Genomic DNA, 27,132 nt, shown 5'->3' on the forward strand with positions numbered 1-27,132 from the left:
TCACAATTCAACACAATTTATTTTGCAGTCTATGCAGACATCTTGCTGTGAGTTATTTACTGTTAAGTAAAAAAGTTAGGAGTGGAATTATTAACCACGGTTACTGTGATTTCTGTAAATGGTCAGCGCCTGGACAGTAGGCATGAAATGCAATCCCAAGTGATCCATGACTTTCTCCCACTTTGCAAGACGGTAAACGTCCACGAGTCTGTGGTCCGTCTGCGGCCCGTTAGTGTCGCTGCAAAACTACATGAGTGAATTCACAGCTGGCTGCTGGCACCAAAACGGTTACCCATGTGCAGTAGCAGGAGGCAGATAACAGGCAGGATGGCCATTATCGGGTGATCGGGTCAGTGTCCATCTCTGGAAGAAGGACTATCCGAGTGTCCGTCCCTCATGTTAGCTGATGACTTCTTCTGCTTCTGCTTGGACTTCCTCAGCATCCGAACCTACAAACAGCAGAAGACAACAGAAGTGTAACCCTAAAAACCCCCAAACAAAGTTTTTTTCCTCACACAAACATATTCAAGGAGCGGCTCCAAACTAAAACACAGATCATCTACAGGTGTATACATAATATATAACAAGCTACATGTAAAGATAAACTACAGGAAATACAACTGTAAAGATCACCTCCAAAGTAAAGTTGCTCTTTACCATAGAACTTAACATGTTACAAAAGGTTCTACTTTTACGTTGAAGACATTCCCCGTTTCCCGTTCGCATCACACTTTTAATAGTTTAAGTACCATCGGGAGAGTAGTAACTTCTATGCAAACTGTAGGAGACCACATGAATTAATCATTAGCATCCATGAGGATCTGTCTGGACTTAATAGTTTAAGTTAATTTCTGCAGTTTAATTTGCAGTTTTTGCTGATTATCACAATAATCGCTGTATTTTCACAAAAAGATTGCATGTAATTGCCAACTTCACCCCATCCAATCACAGACTGATAGCAGATAAGAGATAACTCTGTCTAATTGCTGTTTCATTGCCATCTTGATGATTTCAAGATTGAAACTGACTGCGACTAGCTGCAGACCTGATCCCCGTCTTTGAAGCAACCATTTCAAAGGCGACGAGATCGTGAGTTCTTTGCACACGGTCACAATAATTTTGGTTGTGCCACAGTCTCCGGCTACGATTTCCCTGGTGTGATTGTAAACACTGAGGAACAGGATGACTCCAGAAGTCACGGTTTTCAATTACAGTTTGTGAATTTAGAAACAAAAGTCAAAGAACCAGCTGCTTTTTATTTTGAATTAACTACGAAAGACCAAAGAGTGCATGCCTCAAACATCCTGAATAAACTAAAATACGTAGTACAACGAGAAAACTTTGTTTTCTTTCAGTAAAGAGACATCAAAGCAAAAACATTCAAACACTACGGAATGTTCCTCTCCCGGCTATTCTCGGGGATAAACCATTATTGCAAAGTATCAAACTGCATAAAAGTACCACTGAGGATCTGGCTCAGGTTACTTAGAGACAAAATGTTTGAAAGTGATGCAAGAATACTACACTGGCCAGCATATGACACAGAATTCACCCCTGCAAAAATTGATAGTAGGTTTAAATATAAGTGCAACTTTGGCATTACTGCATATTGGAAAATATCATCTGAAAAAGATTTAAATACCTTTCAACAATGTCAGACAGTAACAACCTGGAGAGGCGTGACTTCTTTAGATATCTCCAATTAAGACATCACTTTAATACAGCTATTGTGTCCAAGGAGAGAAAGCCTTTAGTTCAAATTTTTATAGATGCATGTAAAGGGAAACTGACAAAAAAACAAATCTCTATGACCTACTCAATACTACAGATAGAAAGGAAACTCTACCACTTACATTAAACTCAGATGGGAGAAAGAGGCAGAATAAACCTATCTGAAGAAGATTGGTCTAATATATGTAAAACCATAGCCACTACTTCAAGCTCCGATTCATGGCTTGGAAAAATACTCAGAGCTTCTCTTTTTTTTTTTTTAAATCACCCCTAAGATTAAAGAACTCCGAAGTAAAAATGCTGAACATAGTAAATGTTGGAGGTAATGTGGATATACTTCAGTAGGCCACTTCCATATTTTTTGGGAATGTCCTAAAATCTCCCCCTACTGGACAGAAGTGGTTGAAAGAACCAAGCAGATAACTGGGTTACAGGTGGAGGGGAGCTTCAGTGTCATTTACTTAGGCAACATAACAATTGGACTGAAGAAACAGGACAGATACCTGCTACAGATATTACAGGCAGCCAGCAAAAAAAGCTATAATACGCAAGTGGTTGAATGGGGAACCTCCAACTGTTTCGGACTGGACAGAAATAACACACGAAATTCACGTTATGGAGCGACTAACCTCCTTGAGACTGTCCTCAGAAAAATGTGGAAAATACTGGAAGAAATGTAAATGTTTTCTTACTGAGAAATTACTCTAGAGCCTTGTGGTATTCCTTTGTATTACCTCTGGTAATAATATGTATCTGAGTTGTACATAATTTTCAACTTGTAACCTTGTGTATGTCAAACTTCTACCTAGATGGCCTAATCCCCCTTCTGTTTTTTTGTTTGGTCGGTCCTTCTTCTGTTGTCTTATGTTCAAATGTTATTTTCTATAAAAATGGAAAAAAACACTCACTAAAGTAAAAAAACCAACACTACGGAAGCCGTGCAGGGACAAACGGAGTGTACCTTTGGTCCAGCAGCAGAGATGATGATGTGTCCCGGCGGCTGGATCCACGGTTCTCCATCCACCTGGACTGGTATCGGTTTCCTCAATGTCAGCCTGATGTAGTTCCCTTGAGCAATGCGAATCCCAGAACGGAAACCACTCTGCACCTGGCCCTGCGCACACACACACACACACACACACACACAGTGTGGTAAACCCTCTGGATAAAACCAGTCTGTACTTCTTCACTCTAAATTGTCTCACCATGTGGACGACCCCTGTGACCCCAACCACCTCCAACAGGCCGTCATCGATGCTGGGTTTCTCATAGCGACTGTCGACCTCTGACCCCCAGAGATCAGCACCTGAACCCCAACTACACACAAGAAGATGAACGTGAGGTCAAGACTGTGTCTGTGTGTGTGTCTGTGTGTGTGTGTGTAGTGTGTGTGTGTTACCTGGGTATATTGAGGAAGATTAGCCCCTCTATGTTGGGTAATGGGACTTCCTGCCCGTCCACGTGAAGCTGCAGCTCTTTGTGGAGACTCCTGGTGTGACTGATCTTCTGCAGGCCTACCTTCACATACACACCTTTGTTATGAAACCTGTGGAAGACAGGAAGCAAAAGGGCTGATTGGAAACGTGGTCTTCACTGTCAGAAACACGCACCAGTACTTTCTGTAAAGTGCAATACCACTGATGGCCACTAGATGTCAACTAGAAAACAATCGTAACTCTTATTCATAAAGCGTCAACTTTAATGGGAAATTACAATCGACCACAAAATTCTGGCTCTCTCATAAATTTTCACCTGCTGGTGAATTTGTCGGGTTCGTCCTCTCGAGCCAGGTGGAAGTCGAGGCTGAGCTCCGCGTCGATACCGAGACCAAAGTAGTTGTTCATCTGGACAATCTGAGGGAAAGACAGATACTTCCATGATACTTTTATCCATTTTTTCCACCACAGCATCTGTATAAAAAACGGAAACATCCACAACCTGAGCGAAGTTAAACCAACCCTAACTTGTGAAAACAAAAAGAACTACAGGGATACCCAGAGAACCGAGATCTCCACCGAGGCTAACATGATTTATTTCACTTTTTCTCTAAAGTGATCCCAAAATTTAACGGCTTGTTACATTTTTACTTTGAAGGGAGGTGTCCTGTCCACCTCCCTTCGGGTTCTGTGAAATTTGTGCATAATCTTGTTGTCAAACAATCATCGACCACCATTGGGCTCCACCTTGGCAGCGGAAACTACCGTAGCTTGTGGAGTTCATAGATATCCTTAAAATTAACAAACAGTTTGTTTGGGTTTAAGGGTTTTTCCTAACTCGCTCTGGCATCAGCTGTGCAAAAACATCAGTGGAGTGTTTTTGGATGACATCATAGCCCCTCTACACACCAGGAGAAAAACCACCTCCCTCCAAAGTTCAGCTGATAGCTGGAACAAATTAACATGAACAAAACTTCCAGGAAGTCCAGATCCTTTCTGTTCTGTATGAAAGGAAAGTTGTGAGCAGCTGAAACTGAATCAAATGGCAACAACAAGCTTGTACTTCACTTCTGGCATCAGGAGAATGACCAGACTGCAGGATGTTTTCAGCTGATTGGCTTTCGGGAAGCAGTCAGTGGAACTTCTTGTTCCAGCTGTTACAGATGCATCTGAACTAACCATGACCATTGTTAGTTCATGGACTTTTGCCTGGTTGTAAAGTCTAGACCACGAACATGTTTCAGGTTTTTGGAAATTATGTTTTATCTCTTAATCTAATAATGATAATGCTTTTGGATCGGACCTTGGGTGGCTCCAAGAATTCGTTCTCTTTGCCATCCTCTGAGACATCCTGGGCGTCCAGCAGGATGGTCCAGCGGTCCATCAGAATCTCATCAGCCTCATAAACCGACACCAGGATGTGGTAAGGGTCCTCACCACTGTAACCTGGACCCCACCGCAGGATACGAGCCAAGTCGTTACCTGACAGGACACAAATCAAACTCAACTGTTTACCAGCAAGTTAAAAACTGCCAAGTGCCCAAATCGACTCAACAGGAACTCGTCTCTGCATTAGAAAACAAATAAAAGGAGCAGCGTTTGGTCTCACCTGTTCCTAGTGGTACAATGCCGATGGGCGGTTCGCGACAGGTCAGTTTGTGCCTTACAGCCTCCAGCACTCCAAGCACCCAGCCAACCGTCCCATCGCCCCCGCAGACCAGCACCCGAAACCGGGGAACCTCCCTGAACGTGTGCAGGCTGCAGAGCGAACAGTAGAGACAGTTTTACTGCGATGACCACAATTTAAAACGAGGTGAACATTTCTGACACAGACTGAAACTTCACAAATGTCTTTAGGAGATTGGTACCCCTCCACAGACTACCTGCCCAGACTGGAAGCAGCCTCACTGTTTGCTGCTGGGTTGAATCTGCAATGCTTTTTTTTCAGCTTTTTGTGGCTCTGTGAGATGATTTTATGTTACTTGGCAATGGTTTTTGTGGCTCTCGTTAGCTGTTTTGTGTCTTTTTTGTGGTAATTTCTCATCTCTTTGTACTCTGTCGCATCCCCCTGCAGTCTTATATTTATTTTCAGTTGTTCTGCATGGCGTTGAGGTTGTTTGCAACTCTTTCTAGAAAGCACAACCACTTCAGTTTTCTTCTGTTTCAAATTTTAAAAATTAGGTTAAAACCTAAACAATTACTAACAAACCATAACAATAACATCATAAATAAACAGGCAAATGTCATTTTGTATCACCTTTTAACTTTGATGGTGATAAATCCGGTCTGCAGCATACTGATGGAAATGTTGCCAGGTTTGCCAGTAAGTGTCACACACTACATGTGAAACCCACTGGTTTCCACCATTTTGAACCCTTAATATTATCTCAATATTTGGCTCCCAGAAGTGGAGCTAAGTTATCAGCTAATGATAGCTAGCTGAATTAGACACGACACAGATAAACAAAAAAAACATCCAAATAAAATCCTAGAAATAGTTAACCTCACAGCAGGTTGGTCAGATAACTGCATTAAAAAAGCTCCAGAAGGCTCCAACAGCACATTTATTCCAGTCACAGAGGCCACGCCCCTAATAATTAAACTGTAAGGTGAGTTATAGAACGTCCCCCTGTACAGGTGTTATGAAGGGGTACATAACAATAATTCTTCTCTAAGTAAATTTATTGCTGGTTATGGTTCCAGTGAGGCGAAAGGTTCACCAGAAATCAGAAGAGATCTGCTAACTGCAAACCCACTGCTGTGTCTACAGTGATGATCTGTAGTTTTTTTCTATAAAATAAGTAGTAACGGCGTCGGAAAATCCTCTGCTTTCACCGAGGAGGTGTGCTGTTGTCCTCACCCGGCCAGCGGGCTTCCGTTCATGATGTCGAAGACCTGGTGAGGGTTCAGGAGCTTCCGGAAACCATAGAGGAGCTCTCTCCCCTTCAGACCGCCACTCTTCGGGTTGACAAACACCAGCAGAGGACACACGTCTGCTCCCAGCGTGTTCTGCTGAAAGGAAAACCCGATGCTGGTGAGATGTTGGGCAGAGGTAAGAGACATCTGGAAGCTGAATGGTTTTATTCAGTGTGCTTGTTTCCAGAGATTTTCCTGGAGCTCTTTAAGCACCGCAGCCTCATTACATCTGCTCGGTTCGGTAAGAAGACACCAAAACTCCTCGTGCTAAGAGTGTGTTCGCAGAGCCTGAGTTTAATGAGGCGTATTTGAACAACAGTTACCGTGATCGCCGGAATGACCAGCGAGGTGAGCGTCTTGTTGTTGATCGAAGTATCTTTAGCCAGCATGTAGATCCTCTCCGCTTCAGCGAAACACGAGATCTGCAACACCACCGCACCTGGACACACACACACACACACACACACACACACACACACACACACACACACACACACACAGAGGAAAAATCTGAGTTTGATGTCTCAGACCCTCAGTTTATCTCAAATCAGCTGCTGCTAACTTTCTTCTAAGACAGCCGTACCTTATAGGTTTAAACAGAAGGGGGTGGAGCATGTAGGTCTGAGATGACCATATTAGGAATATAACTCTTTGTGACATCATATAGAGCCAATGGTACAAAAAGCCAACTGAAACGAAGTGTTTAGAGCATACTAAGGCTGAGCTGTGGGATCTGTACGCACTGAGCTCATCATTAGAAACTCTGACTGTGTTAAATATGAACATCCATCACTGAGACAGGAAACCAGGTGTGATCAGAAAGAATTTGCTCTTAAATAATACAAAGTCATGGTTTTGAGGTTCATCGGGCCAGCAGTGTGACCGTCAGCGTTATCATCATTTCTTTAAATATTTGTCCCCCAGGGTTGCACAGCGAACACAGACTTCTGACGGAGAAAACCGAAGGAAACGACGCCAATGATGCCACCACTCAACGCAGTGTTCAACGCACCCTACCTGCTCAGCAGGTTTACCTCACTGCACCTTTGAGCACAGAGAAAAATACAGCTGAAGAGTCACCATTTCAACAAACCACAGGAGTTCAGCTGCACCTGAAGATGACCTTGAAAAAGAGATTTTAGATTTTTATGGAAAACTCCCAGAACTTTCTGATCACACCTCATAAGTGAGCGTCAGTGAGTCAGGAAGACCATTTAACTGATCTGGACAGCAGCGCATTTCAGAGAGAGTCCCGTCCTCTTTAGAAACATGTATTTATCCGTCTCTGTCCATCAGGCGACTAACCACTCTCACCATGGTTAGTTTGCAGTTCACAGATTTCTTCTGACATAAATTCAGTAAGATGTGTTCAAATTTATTTACCCATAAGGACACAAGAAGTCCTCGTGGGACAGAACCAGTGTGAAAACTACAGAAGGTGATCTGAGCAGGAGGAGGCCAGGAAAGACTACATGTGTCCTCAAACCTGCCCAGCAGGCTGCTTTCATGACGGACGACTCACCTTGATTGAGATAGAAATTGCTGATGGTGACCAGGTGACCTGCAGAGAGGAAGAGGAGGACAGGTGAGTCAGAGCGGCAGAATTAAACCTGAAATTAACAGTTAAGGAGAAATGAGCCTGAACATAAAACTTCGGTTTGAATAAAAACACAACAGAGCTTCACTTTTTAACTTCGTCACACGCTTTAATCACGTTTGGTTCACATCCACCCACCAGAGGGCGCCACAGAAGGAAAGCATGCGTTTTTTAAAGCGACTCACTCTTGATGGCGAGGTGTTCCTCGATCAGCTGCGTGTACTTTTCTGTGGTGAGCAGGGGGGGCAGCCCTCCAATCAGCAGCTCCACCCGCACCGCCCGGTTCTTGTTCTCCACGATGTAGAACCGAGTCTGATTCATCTGCCGCAGAGACACCTGCACATAGCGCGACGCCACATCACCACGTCAGGGTGCGTCCACCATCTTTTTATTCTGTACTATGGTTACGATCTAACTGAGGCACTACGCAGGAATGACCACAAAGCTCACTGAATTCGAGGCAAGCGGTTAGGATGCAGACCACGAGTCCCCGACCTTTACCTGCCCGTCATCTCTACGTTTCCCCTCCCTCTCCCTCTCGATGGTCACAAAAACAGAAAACATGCAGACAAAATAAAAGATTATGTAAACACCTGCAGATGAATTTTGCAAACTGAATAACGAGTGGCTCCACAGTGGAGTGGGTAACACGTTTGTCTAACACATGGAAACGTCTGACAGCGAGAGGAGACTGAAATCCCTGCGAGGACTGCAGATCCTAACCACGCACAGCAGGAGACGCCGAAAGAAGCAGAATCAGCTAAATGATGCTGGCGGCTTTGCCACAGAGAAACCAAAGAGTGTCACCCTCTGCAGAAACCATTATTTTTATACTGTAAAAATGTTTATATTTGCAGCTCGGATATCCAGCTTAGCAGACTTATATACCTGCAACTAAAGTAATAATAATAATAATAATGCAAAAAAAAAGAAGAAGAAAAAAAGTGATGTTTATTTTAGTGACACGTGTCTCTGTCAGAGTTACTACAGTAACTAAAATTAAACTCCAGACTAAAGCTGGGTGTTAAAAGCGTATAATCAAAATAAAAAAGAGAAGTGAAACGATGCTGTGTACCAACAACCCCGAGGTCAGTGTGGCTAAATCTGTCGACACATCAAGCATCAGCAGGCTGCGGTGCACTTCTTCCTCATGCTGTGTTTGAGCTGTAAACGCTCATAAACACTTCTTTTCTTTGTTCTTATGAAACATACTTCAAGAGGTTTGTGGTGAGCGTAGCAAACATTATGTAGGAGCTGGTAACGGATAATAAATACTGATTTGTAAATAACAGGACAATAAACAGAACTTTTTATACAACATTATACTGCAGAATACTTTTAACTATGCAGCTCATCCTCTTTTTGTTGACAGTACTCACTCCACCATAAACACAATCAACAATGGAAACGTAGCTTTAGAAAGCTGTAAATATTCCTGTTACCACTGTGACCTTCACATCAATCTACTGACCTTGTACGAGAGGTCAGAGGTCAAATTATGTTGGACGAGACCTTCTATATGTTGAACCATGTTTCTAAGTCAGTTTTCCACCAATTAATCATGAAGTTAAAGACCTCAGTGGATGTAAGCCAAGCTCTAATGGACCGCCAACACCAGCCCACTCTGCACTCTTACAGAGTTTTATCAGAATTCATTCAAAAAATTTTGTGCTATCGTGTTTACAGACAGAATGACACGCAGGCGCTACCAAAACCTTACCCTAACTTGGTGAATATAATCGAATATATTCATATAATCTGACCTCAGACACGTGGCTAGTCACTAATCTTTGGATGTGCAAAAGGCAACAATTAAATGCATCACTTATTCTCAGCGTTGGCATTTATGAAAGTTCATGAAATCTTGTTTGTCCTCTTACCTTCCTGATCTCCCGCAGTTTGTCCCGAAGCTTTTCCTGAGGAGTCAGCGTCTGTCTCTGCACTGGACGACAAAGACAGAAAGGTCATGACCTTCTCCGGTATCACATAGAGCTTCTGCAGAGACTCCACGCTCTGCTCTAAGGTCCAGGTTTATGGTTTTAGAAGCGCTGAAGAAGGTGCGTAATGTTTAAAATGAAGAGAATGACAGCGGCTTGTACTGTGTGCAGCTCAGGTGTGGGTGAAGTATTCAAAACACTAAACTGAGCTGAAAATATTCATGGGCCAGAAGCAGCTCCATGCTGACCACGAAGCACTTCAAAAATGGATCTACAAAAAAACCCCACTCTGACGTGTTCTAGAGACCTAATGTATTTCATTGTGATCGTGCATGTTCTCTGAGAACATGGCTGAAATTTGATATTGGCTGAGCGTCTCAAAAAGTAAGTTTAACATAAAACAAAAGAAAATCAAAAGCTGTACTGGGTGTGGCTTAAAGGCAATCTCAAAATAGGGGGCGTGGTCAGAAATGCAACAAATATGGGCGTAGCCTATTTAAAAAACTATTTCAATAATTGTTTATTAATGGCTGTACAAAGTAAGATTTAAGTAAGATTGTAAGACCTGATTCATATTATATTATATTATATTATATTATATTATATTATATTAAATTAATCGGTGACTTAAATTTTTTTTCTCACCATAAATAAATTTGTAATCTAAACTATCTGCAATTAAAATTTTACCCTTGCAATTTCTGACCTTCATACTGGTACTCCGGTGTAAAGTTTCGCCAGAAATAAGTATTAAATAAAAGATTGTAGACGTACAGGTGTGGCTCATACATCAGAATGCTGAACTCTATGAAAAGCTTGAAATCAGTGATTGTTTTTCTAGACAAAGCTTTTTTTTTAAAACTTAAATCTATGAATGGTTTTTATTAATAGTGATAATAAAATAAGATTTAAATCTGTACAAGAACAACATGGTTCCTGTAGTTGGTCCTGCTTGGTCGAGAGAAAAGAGGCCCGTGATTGAGTGATAAACGATGTAATAGGGACATATGAATAACACCGCATCATCATCGTGTCAGCATTAATATGTGCTCTACCGCAGTGCTCATACTCGTTTTCCAGGTCAGCTGCAGGTTGGGTTATTTTTCTTCACAGTCACCAAAATGTGATTTAGTTTTTCCTCATGCGGGTAGTTCTCACCTTGCTTGCTGCTCATGCAGACCTCCAGCAGAGAGAATTTTGATAGATCTTCCTCCTGAAACCGCACATATCATCGACACCATCAGTGGTTTCAGGGCTGAACTTACATAAACAGCTCAAATTGCCGATTGAAGTATAAACTGCTCAAATGTCCTGCTCATGTTCATTCAGGCACTAATATTAGCCTGGACGCGTCTAACACTTGTAATTTTACCTGTCTGTCCAGCTTACTGAGAACCTCGGCGAGGACCGAGGACGTCGTGCTGCTGTCTGAGACGGAAACCGAAATGAAAGCAACGCCTGACCTGAAACACAAAAACAGTTAGTTGACAAAAACCAGGGACTCTATGTGTAACGGTGGACGTAGCTTCCAGGTTTGATGGGCTTAAATATGCATTAAATCCAATGACCTGCAGAGGGCGACTCCTCTGGCTGCAAACAACTGTAGCTGTACACGTTTATGGTCTCATTAGTCATTCGTTTGAAGGACTATATACAGGACGATGATCATGTCAGAAATTTTGATTCAATCAAAGTGGGCGGGGCTACCTCGTGATTCAACCAGTGGGTGACATCACAGTGGCTACGTTCATCTCTTATACACAGTACATGACAAAAGGTTGCTTTCTTGTGGTGGACAGAGTCCTGACTAAACTCACTTGGGCCAGTCAGTGTACACCTTGATGACCTCAGTGACTCGGGGTTTTGCCCTCAGCAGCCACGAGTCGCCTCCGTCCTTCAGCGAGTTCCTGTTGTCCGGGCTGCCGTTGCGGTTCAGGATGTCGTCGCTGTGCAGACGCTGCGGGCCGCCGATTTCGTGCAGCTCGAAGTCCTGAGGGTCGTCGGGGAGGTAGAAGGCCCTCAGCGCCGCCTCCTGCAGGACAACACAGGTATCATAGAGCTATGGGGGTTTTTGTTTGTTTTTTTAAATGCCTAAAAAGAAGTATATTTTTTCAGGCATTTAACTCACTTTCTAGTTTACAGTCTTCATTTTGGTTTCAATTTGTCACTACTTAAAAGCCTTACTCTTTAGCTCATAATCTTTTTTCATATTCTCAATTATTGCTGTACCTAATGTTGACTTTTCATTTGACAGTTATGAATTTTATTTATTTAATTTATTTTACTTAAGATTTAAAATCTGAACTTTGACTGTTCTCCTGTTTTTGGGACAAAATTTAAACTTTTTTAAAGAATACTTACTTTTTTTAATCAAAGAAATTTGACTATTTTTTTTTAGTTTTATCATTTGTCATCTTCTAATTTATTGATTTGTTTTTTTCTTTTAAGTTTGAGTCAAATTTTGATTTGTTTTTATTGTAACTTATTGTTAATTTGTATATGAAAAGTTTTTAAACCATTTACGCCATAATTTTGACTTTACTCATAAGTTTGGGGGTTTTAAGCCTTTCATATCTGTAACTATTTAATTATGTAAATCCTGGTTTTTCATTTCATAATCTTTCCTTAATTAATATTCAAATCCAACCAAGGTCAAAGTTAGACACAGTCTTACTGAGAAGCAAGATTAGTCACGGTGTTCGGGATATTCCTCTGACACCATTCTGTGTCATATTACTAAAAATAGCTTTTACAGAATTATAGCTCACTGCTTTTATTTTGAAAGTTGTGTTCCATGAAAGTTGTGTGAGATTTCGGTGGTAGAAGAGGTAGTAGTACCTGTCTTGGTGTGTGTGTGTGTCTGTGTGTGTGTCAGGTTTTTGGGAGGAAGCAGAGCCCTTACCACCACTTCCTCATTCTTTGTGATTGAGACCAGTCGGAAGAAACCGCGCTTGACTGCATCGTCGCCATCAAACACCTTGAGAAACTGTTTACCTGTGGGTCACAGTAAACAAACCAGACACAACCAGATGTGACTGCAACATCTGCAAGCAGAAATGTTATTCCACAGCTGTATCGTCCACCAGTCGGTCATTAATAAAACCTCTGAAACACAAAGGGAGCTTGTATACAGACATACGGTGAACCGACCTGACTCTGAGGCAGCCGGCTGACCGTCTTTGGATGCTGGCGCTGCTGCAGCAGAGAGATCAGCATCATCGGAGTTATCTAATGGAAACATGGAGGAAAAGAGCCGGTCAGGTGAGACAGTTTACTGGACACAGAACTTCCTGATCAGATTTCAACAAGCTGGAACAACCTGAAACAGACCCAGATCAGCAGCTCACCTTATTCTCATTTAGAGCCTGACGTCTGAAATCTTAGTTTGTGGATTTGTCAAGTAATAAAATATCACCAGCCAAGAAAGAAAAAGACAAACGTCTTTACAATCACTGTGAGGAGGCCGCTGTGTCTGTCTCAGCTCCATGTTTATTACTGTTAGTTGTTGTTTGACTTTATTTGTCAGCACCTTTCATACAGGTGCATCAACTCAAAGCATCAGCAATCAATTAAAAAATACAAAAGGACTCTGACAGCACCACAACAGTTGGTGTTTCAGCGTAGAAGCACAACACCAACCACCACAAAGCAATGATGTGTTAATCTCATAGACCCATATTTTATTCACAATTGAACAAATGTTTAAACTGAGAGATTTCCCAAAAATTATAAGCTCAATTTGAATTTGATGGCAGAAACATGTCTCAAAATGTTGGTACGCAGCAAGAAAAGGCTGGAAACGTAAGTAATACTAAAAAGAAACAGCGGGTATAAGAAGAGCATCTTAGAGAGGCAGAGTTTCTCAGAAGTAACGATGGGCAGAGATTCACCAACCTGTGAGTTTTAGCTCATATCTTATTTTTCTGTTTACACATTTGATATGTTTTCTGTGTTCTATTGTGAATAAAATACAGGATTTTAAAATCATCAAATTCTGTATTTAATTTCCAGTGTCTCAACTCTTTCTACAAACAGAGTAGAAAAGTGAGTTCAGATCTTGTGAGACTTTGGAGATCGTCTGGATCGCCTTTCTTCACGCGCAGCCTCCTGACCTCTGACTTTGATTTGTTTTGCTGTTAAGAGTTTTATTTTGGAAGAATTCTCTGGAAAACAGAAACACCCTGAAGTGTTTTTGTGAATTTTGCGATTTGGCCCTTTGAAACCTGCAGGGGCTCGTGTTTCAGCTCTCGGCGTTTGGATGTTTGTCTGCACTATTCACATCCTGACTTCTTTAAAAACATCTTTTTTCAGTTTCACAGCTCAGATCAGCAGTGAAGCTGTCAGGAAACGAGCCGAGCGTTTGCGGTTCACACAGTTTGTGTCAGTAGCGTCAAAGGATGTGGTCTGGAGGAGCATATGTGTGTTTGTTTCACTCCTGCTGTGCAGACCTGCCTCCCATTAACTCCCGATGATGTAAATCTTTATTTTTTTTGAAGTGTGAACATTTTCTGTAAGGCGGGGTTCACTGTGTGCATACCCAGCTCGTGGCTGCAGCTCTCAGCGATGCGGTAACAGTGCATCTTACTGAAGTTTCTGGAGTCGAGGCGGACACAGGCCGGATGCAGCAGCATGCAGCGCAGACGTCCCAGAGTGCACTCTGCCGGCATGCCGAGGTAACATGCTGCATGGCTCTGCAGGCGGGAAAGCAACATGTCACTTTACACACACCAAGCTCAGGGAAGTGAAACATCATGTAACACCCGTGATCTCAGAGTTTTATCAGCCTCATCGTCTGAGGGTGGAAGACAAATCCAAAACCTGCAGTTCCTCTAACGCCCACAAGGGGCTCCAGCAGCGAGTCAGTCCCCACAGACTCCATGTTAAAACTTTACAGCAGAAATAGACACGTTTACAGCCTGATACACACACTGCTTTAGTATCTGTAGCTAATCCCCCCTTCATAACACCTGTACAGTGTTAAAATTTACATTATTAGGGGCGTGGCCTCTTTGACTGACAGTTCAGCTAGCTGCTAGCAGGGCTTCACTTGAACTGTACCTCTGGACTGTGTTTGTGCTGTTGGAGCCTTTTGGAGCATTTCTAAGTAAGTAAATTAGGTTGATAACCAAGCTAGTTAGCATTAGCTGGTAGTTTAGCTGATAACGCATGCCACCCTCTGATCCAAATATGGGTGCTCTTGGTTCCCAAAGAGGTCACAAAAAACTACAGCTGAAATTTCATATTGAGTCCAGAAACTTATATATACAGTCTAAGGCACAGGTGTCGAACTCCAGGCCTTGAGGGCCGATGTCCTGCTGGTTTATGTGTCCTTCCTACAACACAGCTGATTTAAATGTCAAATCACCTCCTCAACATGTCTTGACGTTCTCCAGAGGGTAATGAACTAATCATTCGATTCAGGTGTGTTGACCCGGGGTGAGATCTAAAACCTGCAGGACACCGGCCCTCGAGGCCTGGAGTTCAACACCCCTGGTCTATGGGGTAAGGTGGATCTGTGGAGACTCAGGAATCACCTTTACTTGTTAACAGTTTCTGTATCACCAGGACCAGAGACAGCTAAATGATCTCAAAGAGGTTCAATTTAAATTTAGGAAGAGAATAGTCTGGGAATGGAGGGACTCCAGTTAGCTGGGGTGAAGCTTTAAACCTTAATGGAATTTAATTCATCAACTGTACAGGTGTCATGACTGGACTGGAGCCTCTGCTGGACGTTAGAGGCACTGCATGTTTTAGCACTTGAGCTGCTTGAAACCCAACCTAAACCCCACCCTAGAGGAAATCAACACTGACACATTTTTCGCTGATTCTCACCGTGATGCCGCACCACTCGCACCTCATCCCTGCCAGGACGTCAGATGACCCGCACGAACGCCGGCAAACCTCACACCTTGCCGCTGACGCCAGGTTTCCCTCCCTCCAGTGGTGGTGGTATGTATCCTGGAGCAGAAAGAAAAGAATGAGTTTCAGTCCAGCGCTAAAAATAGTCCCCATCAGCCGCAGCTAATTGAGGAGGATGTAAAAATGAAATGTCATATTTGTGAGGAGGAAAGCACCGAAAAAGAAAAGTGCACTGTGTGAATAGATGGGCTGAAACCCGACGACAGCTTCCCGGGGTTGTTGTCAGCCTGTCTGCCATCATCAGCTCTGCAGGAGATCAGCTTCATGCTTTTCACTTTTTATCCAGACTGTGAGCGATCGATGGGTTTTGATCGAGCTACACACACTGAACCGACAGCAGACATCCTCATTGAAGTGTCTTACAACGTCTTTGATTAAAGTCAGACTGACTGGACCTGATCAATATCACTACTTCACAGAGCCCAGTTTCTATTGTAGACTAGCTGCACAGTGGGCGCTACCTACATTTCAAACTATAGAAAATTTGTCAGGTAGGAATTCAGTTATCAATTATTTTTGTTTTCGTTTTTTAAGGTGGAAATATCTACTATCTCATCTTGTGCACATGGTATTACACTTCAATATTCACAGCAGTTTTAATCACAAAGTCTGCATTTGGTGACACTTCCCTCTCCTTTAGTGGAAAATACTGATGCATGAACTTTCTCAAGCTCCTGCTCTTCAGTTCAAGGAGTGACTGATCGTTTTCATTGTTGTCACAAAAAATGATGTCACAGATGCCGGAGGACAGAGCATCCCTGCCATGCGCCCGTTTTTTTTGGTAACCTCGCGTGCAAAGCAAGGGATGAAGCGTGAGAGACAAGGTCATTTCAGCACGTCTCAGTGATCGCTCACTGCAGGAGCACAGAGATGGAGAACACTGATGCAGAACACTTTGAGACGACCACCACGACTGCTTTATTTCCTGTTTGTGTTTTTAACTGAGTTAGACAGTTTCAGGTTTGCACAAGCACCAACCAAAACCGCGAGATGAGTGGACGCTGAGGGTTCAGCTGGCACCAGAGAGCAGCAGGTATTATATAAGAGAATAAATTCAGAGGCCTTGTGTTACTTCTAACAAAGTCAGTATTTTAAAAAGAAATACAATAAAAATCTACAATAAAGTCGTCATAGCTATGGATGTGAGGGATCAGAATAAACTATTAAACTACCTAAAATAATTATTAAAGCGATCGATGTGCCAAACGGCTCACTGATGGATCACGTAGCTGGAGTCTACTCTAAACTACTTCCAGCAGTCATGTTTCACAGCTCGCTGAGCTCAGCTGCATCTTCCACCTATAGAGCCTGCCCTCTGGTGGTGTTTTTGTGCATTACAACATAACACACGGCCTTAACACAGCATCTCTGTGCCAGTTAAGAAGAGCCCGTTTGTTAACCAAACTGACTGAACTTCTCTGGTTCAGCCCTTTTATGATCTGATTGTGAACGTCATAGAGAAAGTCCTCATCTTCAGTGACATTTCTGTGTCACTGTTTGCGAGTTTAGGCACAAGAAACAAGGCAGTAGCGCCCCCATGAGGTCAGACTGAAAACTGTAGCATTGGCCTACGTAGTTTTAGTCCAGCTTACTGTTGGAAACACTTTATATTTATACTGATATTTTTTAAAGCGATACCTGCTCCAGAATCCCGTCCAGTTGGCAGCTGCGACAGTCGGCACAGGTGAAGATGGCACAGTCAGCGTGGACATGCAGCTCACACACTGAAACACACACACGCAAACACACACACGCTAATAAAAAAATCACTCATGAGATTTAATCCACTGGTCTACTTGGTGATGGTGCTGGTCTGACCTTCGCAGCGCAGCGCCGTGCTTCCCTCTGTTTGTTTCCTGCAGACGCAGCAGAAACGTTTCTTCTGACCGGCGGGACCGAAGCAGTGAGCCACCGGCACCTGCAGGGGGCAGCAGCAATGTATGTTAACAAACAGACAAAGTAAACGCAACACTGAGCCTCCAGCCTATTGGCTGTCCATGAATACAGAGCTTAATTAAAAAAACAAAATCCCCAAAACAAAACAGCACATTGCTCCTGCTGCTCCAAACAGTCTGTAAATCTGCATTGCTCCTCTGATTAAAATAGTCCCCATCAAAATACAGCTGTTGGCTGCAGTTTTTATGTTGACTTACAAAAGTTGCTGTAAATATCATGGCTGTTATTTGTTGTTGTTGTTGTAATTGCCATGTTTGATCCAATGACCTCTCTTCATTTCTTAAAAAGAAATGATTAAATGCATTTTATTGCTCTGTTTTTCCTTCACTTTAACGCTCCTCGCTCAGTGTCGCTTGTGTACTTTACTGTAATGACCGAGTGGAAATGTTTATAATGAATAAAGAGACCGTCAGGACAGAGGGATCTGTTATAGTTTTGCATTTTTCCAAATCCTTTATTTATAATGAGCCACCACTGAAGCGGCATGACAGGTTATGTAAGAAGATAACATTCAAACATGAGGGGCAGAGTGAAGGCCTGCAGCTGCATCACATCCAAGAGAGCCAAACACCCCAGAACAACGTGAACGCAGCCGTATGGCAGCTCACAGTGTATTTACATTAAGTTTTAATTCTACTCCACGAATGTGCTTTAATCATTTACTTACACATTATCTTATTATTAGTGTGTGCACATTGATGTTTATATATGACATTTTTTTAGAGCTTTATTTAAACTTTTGCCCCTGAAAAGCCGTGGAGCTGGGAAGAGATGTCGGCGACATTAATGATAACTAATGCTTAACGGTGTCCCACAAGGCTCAGTTATGGGTTCAGTTGTTTTTCCAGTTTTTATATTGATGACACTGTGTTATGTAAAGTTATACGCAGATGATACCATATTATTTTGTTATGCTGATTCAGATTATCTTAAACTTGTACCGAATGTACGTAAAACCACATTTCTGTTACTCTGCTATGGCACATCTCTACTGTTCGACATTTTATTATCGAGAGAAATACAATTTGACTTGTGTCAGATGATGTCATAGATGAATATAACTGGTTATCATCCACATAGAAACATATTGTTTTCTAATAATATTACATTAGGGAAGCATGTATAAAGTAAAAAGTTTGGCTTCAGCACAGACCCTTAGGTGATTGAGGAAATCTCCAACAAAATTTGCATGCAAAATACCAGGAAGTATCCCATAAATACAATTCAAACTAGTACAGTGCGTTTCCTTTAATGCTAATTGTGTATTCTAATTTCTTCATTACAATGTTGTGACCAGCAACATCAAACACTGCACTGAGCACAGATACCAGTCGACTATCAGAGGTGATAAGAAGATCATGATGATACTTGTCATGTAGGAAACCTCTGAGGGGCCCTGCTGCCTTCAGGTTTTGGTTTCTGTAATAATAATCTGGTAACTGTCCATCATATTTCTGTAAGCTGAGTGTTTTGGTGTCCAAACCTCCAAACTGGACTTCCTGGATCACACTTCAGTGTGTCTAGTGAAAGTATGTTACGTGAAGCACCACACAGACCACACTCTGAGCTGTTGTTTTCCATTTGTGTTTTGTTTGATTATTTTTGTGCCGCGCCGTTTTTGTGCTTATAATGGAGCTGCTGCTTGTCAGGTCGGAGGGTAGAAATACTGAACGCTCTTTAGTTAAACCTGACCCAAGAGCTGCCTGAGCAATAATAAGGAGCCTGAGGATATTTCACATTAAAAGCAGGTGAGGAGAAAACACCACTGCTGCCGCCTGCTCGTGTTTATTGCAGGGCTATTGATCGGTGCAGCAGTTAGTCAAGCTCAGTGATCAGTGCTGTGCTGATCGATAAACATCGTGTCGGCGCGTGTGTAGCGTTTCAGCGAGGCGGCAAAAGTGAAGGAGACAATAAAAAGAAGGGCTGGAGAGCAAACTGTGAAGCTGACAGAACAAAGCAGGTCTGCTGCTTTCATTTTATAACTTTATTGGCTGATTATGTCTGGTTTGTTCTGCTGGGTAGAGTTTGTTCACTCACCATGGGCCATTTCTAGAATGTCACCTTCACTGGAAACACAATTATCCACTTGTTTCAGTGCAATGAAGTCTCTGCAGCTTTTCATTTCTTACAATACAGAGTGATAAAGTCCACAGCAGAAGCTAAATCCCTGCTCTGATTTGGTTTCTAAACTGTTATTTACAGTAAACAGACTCTTTGAGGGCTCTGAATGTCACTTAGATCCTGAGACAATGACAGACATACTTATTAAAGAGTGGACAGGTGGTCTGTGAGAGGTTCAGGTCCGGATTTGAAAATAAGCATTTTGTTTCAACCCTAACTCACAAAAATTGCCTGATAAAATTAACTCAAGGAATGCAAGCAGGTGGCACTATGACACTGTGTGGTGCTTGTGAATTTGAGTTGCGCAGGAGAACAACGTTGATGCTAGTTATGCTTCTTGGAGCAACTCACCTGGAGTTTTTTTTTCTTTAGTCCTGATTAAAAAGTTATGGTTGAAGATACAAAGTTGGCTTTTACTCTTCTGCTTGTTGGTAAATGAGAACACTTTTTGTTTTGATCCAGATATACCTCTGTTTTTATTTTTAAGGATAATTAGCATAACAAGCTAGCTGTTAGCTAAGTGCTAACAGCTAGCTAAGTCCTGTTAGCTAAGTATGTAAATTCTATTAGTTTTCTTTTAAGTGTTGTATTATTATTTTTTTATTTATTTACTTGTGAGCTTAGAGTAGGAAGGAAGTACTTCTAAGTACTAAGTAAGCTAGGAAGTAAGTTTAATGTACTGTACAAGCGGTCTTTGTATAAATTACATTGCAGCCACGTTTTGTAGCAATGAGTTGCATTCTCGCAATTCAGTAAGTGGTGGATTCATGTGGCCGCTGTTCACAATCGAGAAAATGTGAATTAAATCAAATGAAATTGTGCGAGTAAGACAAATTAATCCACCTGTGATGCAAGCTGCGTTGCTTCTGGACAGATTGGCTTATGAGAGCTCAATATAACACACTACCTGGGTAGTACTGCTAACAATAAATGCTATACACAAACGCACACACACACACCTGAACTTAAGCGACTCTGAACCACTTGAGCGTGCGGACTGACAAACATGGACTGCTGGAAATCCTTATTGTGAAATATTAAATTACTGTTTACTTGTTAGTTTAAATAAATATTTGAACTTTTCTTTAAGCTGTGAACACAAAGCCAAAGATCCAGCAGCGAGCAGGAAATAGTCCTCTTCAGATGCTTTCATGTTACTGGAAATATTCTGTGTGGTTTAGATGCGGGTGGATGCATGGGTGTAGTGTGCAGGAGGCAGCGCACATGGCGCCTACTTTCTACAAGTAAATGCACCAGACTCTCAGCTGAGCACATCAGCATAATTGCATTTGGACCGGGGAGCTGGTTGGTTAAAGGCCGGCTGATGTCTGATCTGATCGTGTTTGCATTCTCGTTCTCTGATGGGTAATGCCTAAAGAAGTTCAGCCCTGCAAGGTGTAAAAATAAACCCCATCTCATCACGTCTGGGGATCCCTGCCTTCGTCCCATTGGCTCCCGGACTGGGGTCCAGAGATTAAAGTAAAGGTGTTTCCTCACCTGCAGTGTTTAGTCTGTTTAAAACGGGTGCGAACCAAAACAACGACATTGAGACATTTTGGAGGAGATGGTCTCGGTGCGGTTCCAATCCGAACCAACTACCACGTGTATGTTACAGAAAACATCCTGTAGCGACGTTTGCTTTGTATTCTCAATGCAGGAAGGTTTTATAGATGTGCAAATGTCTGTACGGACTAGTAACTGGCTGTGAAATAAATGTAAATTCTCTGTTTTCTCACACAGCACCTTCCTCCTGTTTTTACTCTCGTTGCTCCCACTCCAGACGCATCGGGCCAACATTGTCCCGTGTCTGTAGTGACGCATTTTGGCTCATTTGGAGTTTGGAGCATGAGCGTATGTTGGATACTCACCTGGACCAGAGACGGAGTCATGGAGGAACAAACCTTCCGCAGCGTCTTCAGGCATTTTTCGTGACACATGAAGTTACACACTGAGGAGGAGACAGAGGAGCACAGTCAGAGACCATTAACACTGTCGGGGTTTCTCTCGGCTTTCTGAGTTGTTGTTAAAGAGATGCTTTTTCTTATGATATTTATATGATAATCTCTGCATCTCAGTGGTAAACTGACCGTGTGTGCAGCAGGCATTAACACAAATACAGCCGTCGCACAAACATAAAAAAAAATAAAAAAGCACGGCATGAATTAAACAGGTACAGATTCAAAAAGTTTCAGTGCAATTTTGCAAACCATCACTTTCACCTGGAGCACGATTTTCTTAATTCATTACAGCTGACGTTACCTCCAGCACACCTCGGGGGTTTCTCAGAAAGCAGCTCGGACATGCAGGGCACCGACGCTTGTTTCTGTTCCTCTGCCTGACGTTAAACTTTTAAAGCCTTTTATTGAAACTATGATACGATACTGATGCTCACAGGCAGACAAAGCGGCACCGAACAAAAAGACTGATTTTGTCTTCAGATTGTGACGCTTGGAGTGGGTAAAAAGTAAAAGAAAAATCAGCACAGTATCGTGATATTTTGTCATATCGTGTGGATAGATGGACACCAAATGATAAAACTACAAACAAGAGGGCTCGTCCTGAGATAGCCTTACGTCAAACTGCCACAACTGAAAAACCATCCAAAGCTGGACACGCTGAGCTCGACGAAGACAAGTCTGAATTCAGAGCAGCTAATAGCTCATCACGCGAGTAAAAACAGGACGGCGACCTCCTTCCTTCTATAAACTCGGTCTGTTTGTGCTTCACAATTTTTAAAGCAAAAAAAGAACTGACAGTATTGCAGTCGTACAGTGATAATGTCCCATCGTGGGGTGTCTGGTGATTCCCATCAGTAAAAAGTTGATTTGGGTTTTTTTTACCCAACTTAAATTTGTTTTTCAGGCCTCAAATAACCTCGTGGATATCTCCTGATGTTATGAGAGCTCAAAAATGCTGAAAACAATTAAAAATCATCAAATCTGGACCCTCTGTGTCCCTCACAGGCCCGCGACTCTGAAAATACTCACACTATGAGGGTAAACCTTTGAGCTGCTTTAGTAAATAAGATATTGCACATAAAAAAACATCAGCTGATTCTGAGGGGGTCAGAGTTCAGGTACTGACTTGTATTTGCCTCCAAATTCAGCCGAGTTAAATGGAGTTAAACAAAAGCAGAAACCTTTGATCTGTTCTTGCTGCTTTTACTTCCAATACTCCACCCGCCCATCCACCCCGCAGCGCTCAGATAAGAACGCTTTCACTCGAGCGCCCGGTGGAAGATATGCGGCGTGGAGCCGTGACACCGTGAGAGCGAACAATAAAAATGTGTTTGGAAGAAGAAAGGAAGCTGTCAGCTGGATGACTGCTGGTCACGTTTGCACCTCGTCCGCTCTCGCTGTGTGTGCTGAAGTGACATTTAGTGAGTGTGCGTGTTGTTGCCTGTGCTGTCACACTGTGGTAAACCTCAAATGTTCACTCTGGCCAGTTTGAACAATAAAACCTGCTGCAGGCAAGCACGTCTGTGCACACCATCCAGACAACCAGCACAGAGTGGCAGACCGAGGCCAGAGGAGATCAGTCAGGTTTTTCCTGTCCAGGAGCTCCGGCGGGTCATTAACAGCCCCGATGAAGGCACTTTCTCACAGCCGGTGACTCAGCAATGACTGCTCAGAGTCCACGATATCACAGCTAAAACTTTAATGTGTTTGATGAGGAGCAGTTTGAATGAATTTTTGATGATAATGTCAATCCAAACGTTCATACTTGACTCTTATCAGACAGTCGCTCTCTGCTTCCTGCAGCTTCACTGACTGATTTTAAATCAGTCAGTTATTTTAAATGTTGGACAGACAAAAAAAACAACCTTCTGCAGCCTGAACGTTTGATCAGTGTCCTGCTCTTTTATAGCTTTTCTATCTGTTCCAACAAACTAACATGGTAGCAGCCAAAAGGTCAAAGTTTAGGCTCCTGAATGCTGCGTGCAAACCTGTGTGTGACATGGTGGCTGCAACCGTCTTTTATAAGAAGTCGGTGCTCGTGGCTCCTGGCGGTGCTGCCGCTGGAAACATGTAAATTACAGCAGTGCGTGATAAGCACTCGCAGCAGCTCTGGTCACAAAGGAACAGCCGCCGTCGCGGCCCCGTGTTTTCACCGAGATACGTAACCAAAACGGGATCTATTCTGATCTGTACTCCTGTCCCAGCAGTGGCCGTTCCTGTTACACACAGTTTCTCATAATGAGCTCAGTGTATGTACAGGAATCCAGGCTGCCCTTTGTGCTCTGTGCTCACTTTATTTTTTCTGTTTTTAGCTCACTCACTGCTGCAGTCACAGCCGTAAACGGACATATATGGTATATAAGATGGATGTGGCCATTGTGACATCACCCTTCGGTTGGTGAAGTCCTGTTCTACAGCCATCTTGATGTTTTGAAACTGGCTGTGGCAAGCGAGGGGTAGATGTGACTGAGAAACCGAGTAAACCACACGCATCCTGCTCTCTGACTCTGATGGGACCCCACTTTACAAAATAAACTTCATGTTTTATTCAATAAAAGCTGAAAACAGTGACTGAGACAACAAACTCATCAGGAAAGAGTCCACTGAGGTTAAAGGTCAAAGGAGCCAAGCATCAATTTCCTTAAACGTCTACAGAGTTTTTTTTACCAAACAGATACAAAGAGGTCCTCTACGTTTGTTTAAACTTTACTCAACAAAAATGTTATTTCATGTCAACTTTAATTATTTATAATGACCCTGGACGTGATAAGACCACTGGTTGTTATGGAAACGTGCATTCAGTGACTGGTTGGCGGCGACTCCTGGAGGTTGCTGGCCCGTGCTGGGTGAAGCTGGATGATTTGTGTGGTTGCCAGCAGGTTTCACGTCCGTCTGCAAACGCTCGCCAACTACATGCCGAGCGGCAGTAAACAGAAATTAAAATTGTGCCTCAACGCTGAAGCCAACATGTTTGAAAAGGTGAGCTTTTATTCTGAAGGTAAACAGCCCGTGTTTCCTGTGTTCACAGTTTCCAGTTTCCTGCTCCTGAGCAGCTGGGCAGTGTTTATGCACAAGTCCATCAAACAGTGACTGCAGCAATATCCTCGCTACCAAAGCAATCACAGCCAGGCTTTGGCCAACTGGTCGGAGAATACATGCTTTTCCCTAGCAACAGGTGGTTGCCAGGGGGTCACTGATTGGTCTGCAGCCCTGTGTGACTGAGGCTTCAGCCATCAACCACTCCACCGCTCTCCAAGCTTGTGTGACTGATGTCTTATTCACTCGATTGCACGCCATCACTGTGATTGTCATGCAGCCCCACCCCCTCCCCACTGGCCATTAAAACAAATGCAGGTTTAAGAAGTCATCTCCAGGGCGCCGCTGTAGCTCACCTGATTGACCTTGTGACCTCTATACTAAAGACTACGGAGGTCAGAGTCCACTCGGTTCACCTTTTACATAAAGGTAAAGGGAAACATGAAAATGGGCTTTTAACAACGCAGCGGACTAGGCAATTTGATGACATCACTGGTTTGTGTTAATCCAAGTGACGGCTTAAAGAAGAAAGGTTACGTAAGCGAGCAGAAGCGCTGCTGCACATTTTAATGCATCTGATGCTGCTTGTGATGAAGAGGATGGTCTCTGCTCTCACTCACACAGAGACGCACAAATACACACACACTCACACCCCTCCAACAACCAGCATCCCTGCCAGTCTCCTGTTGCCATGACAACCACAGGAAGTAAATCACGACTTGACTGAAGCTCCAATTGTGCCATAGACACTTTGCCTCCTTTAGACATGCACACACACTTAAGTGCACACACATACACACTATGCAAAACCAGTGTGTTACTGGGCAGACTGAATTGTGTTGGTGTGCTGGATGTACTCTCTGATTCTCCTCCCAATTCATGATTAAGATGTGTTGGAAGGAAAAGAGGAGGCAAGGAGAAGGAAAGGAGGAAGAAAATGAACAGGAAAGGAAAAAGGGAACAAATGGGCCCTTGTCTGTGTTGGTTAACTGCAGATGTTGCATGTTTTGGTGCATGCAGACAGACTTTTAGAGCAACCACACATTATCCTGTAAAAGTTTCCAGCTGCAGCCTGAGGTCGGACTGGGATACGGTCTGGGATCCAGCCTGGCCTCCTCAAGCGGATCAGCTCCGTGTCCGGGGCAGGTATCGGTGTAAGTCGGGTTCATCACGTTGTTAAACACACCTCAGCTCAGGCTTGGTTCGGTTCCGGCGGGGAGAACCGGATGTGCGCTTGCGAAGCTCACGAGCTGAACTTTGATCTCGTGCATAAGTAATGACCCCGATAAATAAAGCATATTTGCTGTCTTACCTTCACACAAGAAGCCGATGATCCCCCAGATGAAGTCGCTGCAGCTGTGGCAGAAGGTAGGTTTGGTCAGGGTGACTTTCTTAAAGCAGTGACCCGGTGCAGAGCTCTGGTACTTGGACCGGAGTCCGGGGGACTGCTGCGCCCTCTTCTTCCCGGCCAGCGGGCTCGCTGTCCGGCTCTCTGCGGCATCAGGGTCCGCCGGTCTGGGCCGGCCGGAGTCCGCCATGTCCTCCTGCCCGCCCTCTTATAAAAACTTCCCAACAGCAGGGCGACAACACGGGGTTCAACAGCGGTAACTCCTGGTGCCAAAAGGGCTGGATGTCTAGGAAGTAGTTCACCCGTAGTGGAGAGACATCCCACCGGGCCAAACACAGCGGCGCAGCCCGGCAAAGGGCGCCGTGCTCGGTGTGTGTCCTGGACTTTCCCCCTCGCTCTGGAAGATAATTATCCAGGTCCTAAAACACACAACAGGCCACCAGTTCACGGCTCAGTTTATGGCGATTGTGACGTCGGTGTCGCCCCGTGGAGGGTCGGTCATCGCACCGGCTGGAGCCAGCGGTGCTGCCCGGCGGAAAGGGCGCCGAGGTCGGTGTGCTGTCTGAGAATCCCGCCTCACAGGCTCGTTAAAAAACAAACTCCCCGCACATTTACCAGCCACTCTTCCAAAATACACGACAGCTGTTCCAGTGAGAGAGTAATACTGGATTTTCGATCCTTTTCGACGGCGTCTGCTGCTCTCGATCCCCGCGATCAGAAAGACCCTCCGCCCGGAGACAGCGGTGCCACCCAGCGGCGCAGCGCGGAGGACAGGGCGCCCTGCTCGGCCACTTTCCCGAAGCTCCCTGCTAAGGAAGGTGGATGAATAAATGATGAAATATCGATCGGGCAGAACTGGATGCCGAGTGTGTCCGCAGCGGCGTGAAGTCTGTGAAATGGATGGGTGATCTTTTCAGTCTCAGCGATCACTCAGCCAGCCAGGCACCCCCAAAACAGCCGGTCCAAGCCCGCAGAAAGACACAACAAATCGGTGGAAAAGAAGTCCAAAAAGCGCCTCAGTACTGGAGACCGACGACAATCAACAAGTGTGAAGTCCCCCTGACGGGGGGGCTGCTTTCATTTCGGGTTTCTTCTTCCTTTTCCGAGGCGGATTCTTCTTCCGCGTCAGTCTCCAACACTGATTTACTCCTCCTCCCTGCGCTTCATCCCCTTCCCT

The 27,132-nt window shown here is 43.7% G+C and overlaps 1 protein-coding gene across 2 annotated transcripts; it reads right to left on the bottom strand.

The window, feature by feature from the left end:
* dgkq (diacylglycerol kinase theta) lies at positions 1–27,132 on the bottom strand. 2 transcript variants are annotated; one of them, XM_005737739.1, is made up of 23 exons: positions 25,920–27,132; positions 21,482–21,561; positions 17,355–17,454; positions 17,175–17,260; positions 15,450–15,575; positions 14,155–14,308; positions 12,768–12,845; positions 12,520–12,611; positions 11,435–11,649; positions 10,990–11,080; positions 10,776–10,830; positions 9,561–9,622; positions 7,866–8,016; positions 7,606–7,644; positions 6,407–6,522; positions 6,028–6,176; positions 4,777–4,925; positions 4,471–4,649; positions 3,484–3,584; positions 3,131–3,277; positions 2,937–3,048; positions 2,693–2,845; positions 1–449 (listed from the first exon to the last, which is right to left on the bottom strand). In XM_005737739.1, exons 1-23 carry the CDS (start codon positions 26,143–26,145, stop codon positions 351–353), a joined length of 2,760 nt encoding a protein of 919 aa, XP_005737796.1. In that variant the 5' UTR covers positions 26,146–27,132; the 3' UTR covers positions 1–350. The 2 variants fall into 2 exon arrangements, with proteins under 2 accessions (XP_005737796.1, XP_005737795.1); XM_005737738.1 differs by having other exon boundaries at positions 6,028–6,179.

Source organism: Pundamilia nyererei, unplaced genomic scaffold (genome assembly GCF_000239375.1).
Source record: "Pundamilia nyererei isolate P.nyererei 1_Seehausen unplaced genomic scaffold, PunNye1.0 scaffold00079, whole genome shotgun sequence".
NCBI lineage: Eukaryota > Metazoa > Chordata > Actinopteri > Cichliformes > Cichlidae > Pundamilia > Pundamilia nyererei.

Bases quoted from the DNA above. Each gene is read 5' to 3' on its own strand.
- dgkq (XM_005737738.1), bottom strand. From the start codon at position 26,145: ATGGCGGACTCCGGCCGGCCCAGACCGGCGGACCCTGATGCCGCAGAG. The intron at 9,623-10,775 runs GTGAGAACTACC...TTTGTCGTCCAG, and splicing joins CTGCATGAGCAGCAAGCAAG to TGCAGAGACAGACGCTGACT. The intron at 4,650-4,776 runs GTGAGACCAAAC...GTGTCCTGTCAG, and splicing joins CATTGTACCACTAGGAACAG to GTAACGACTTGGCTCGTATC.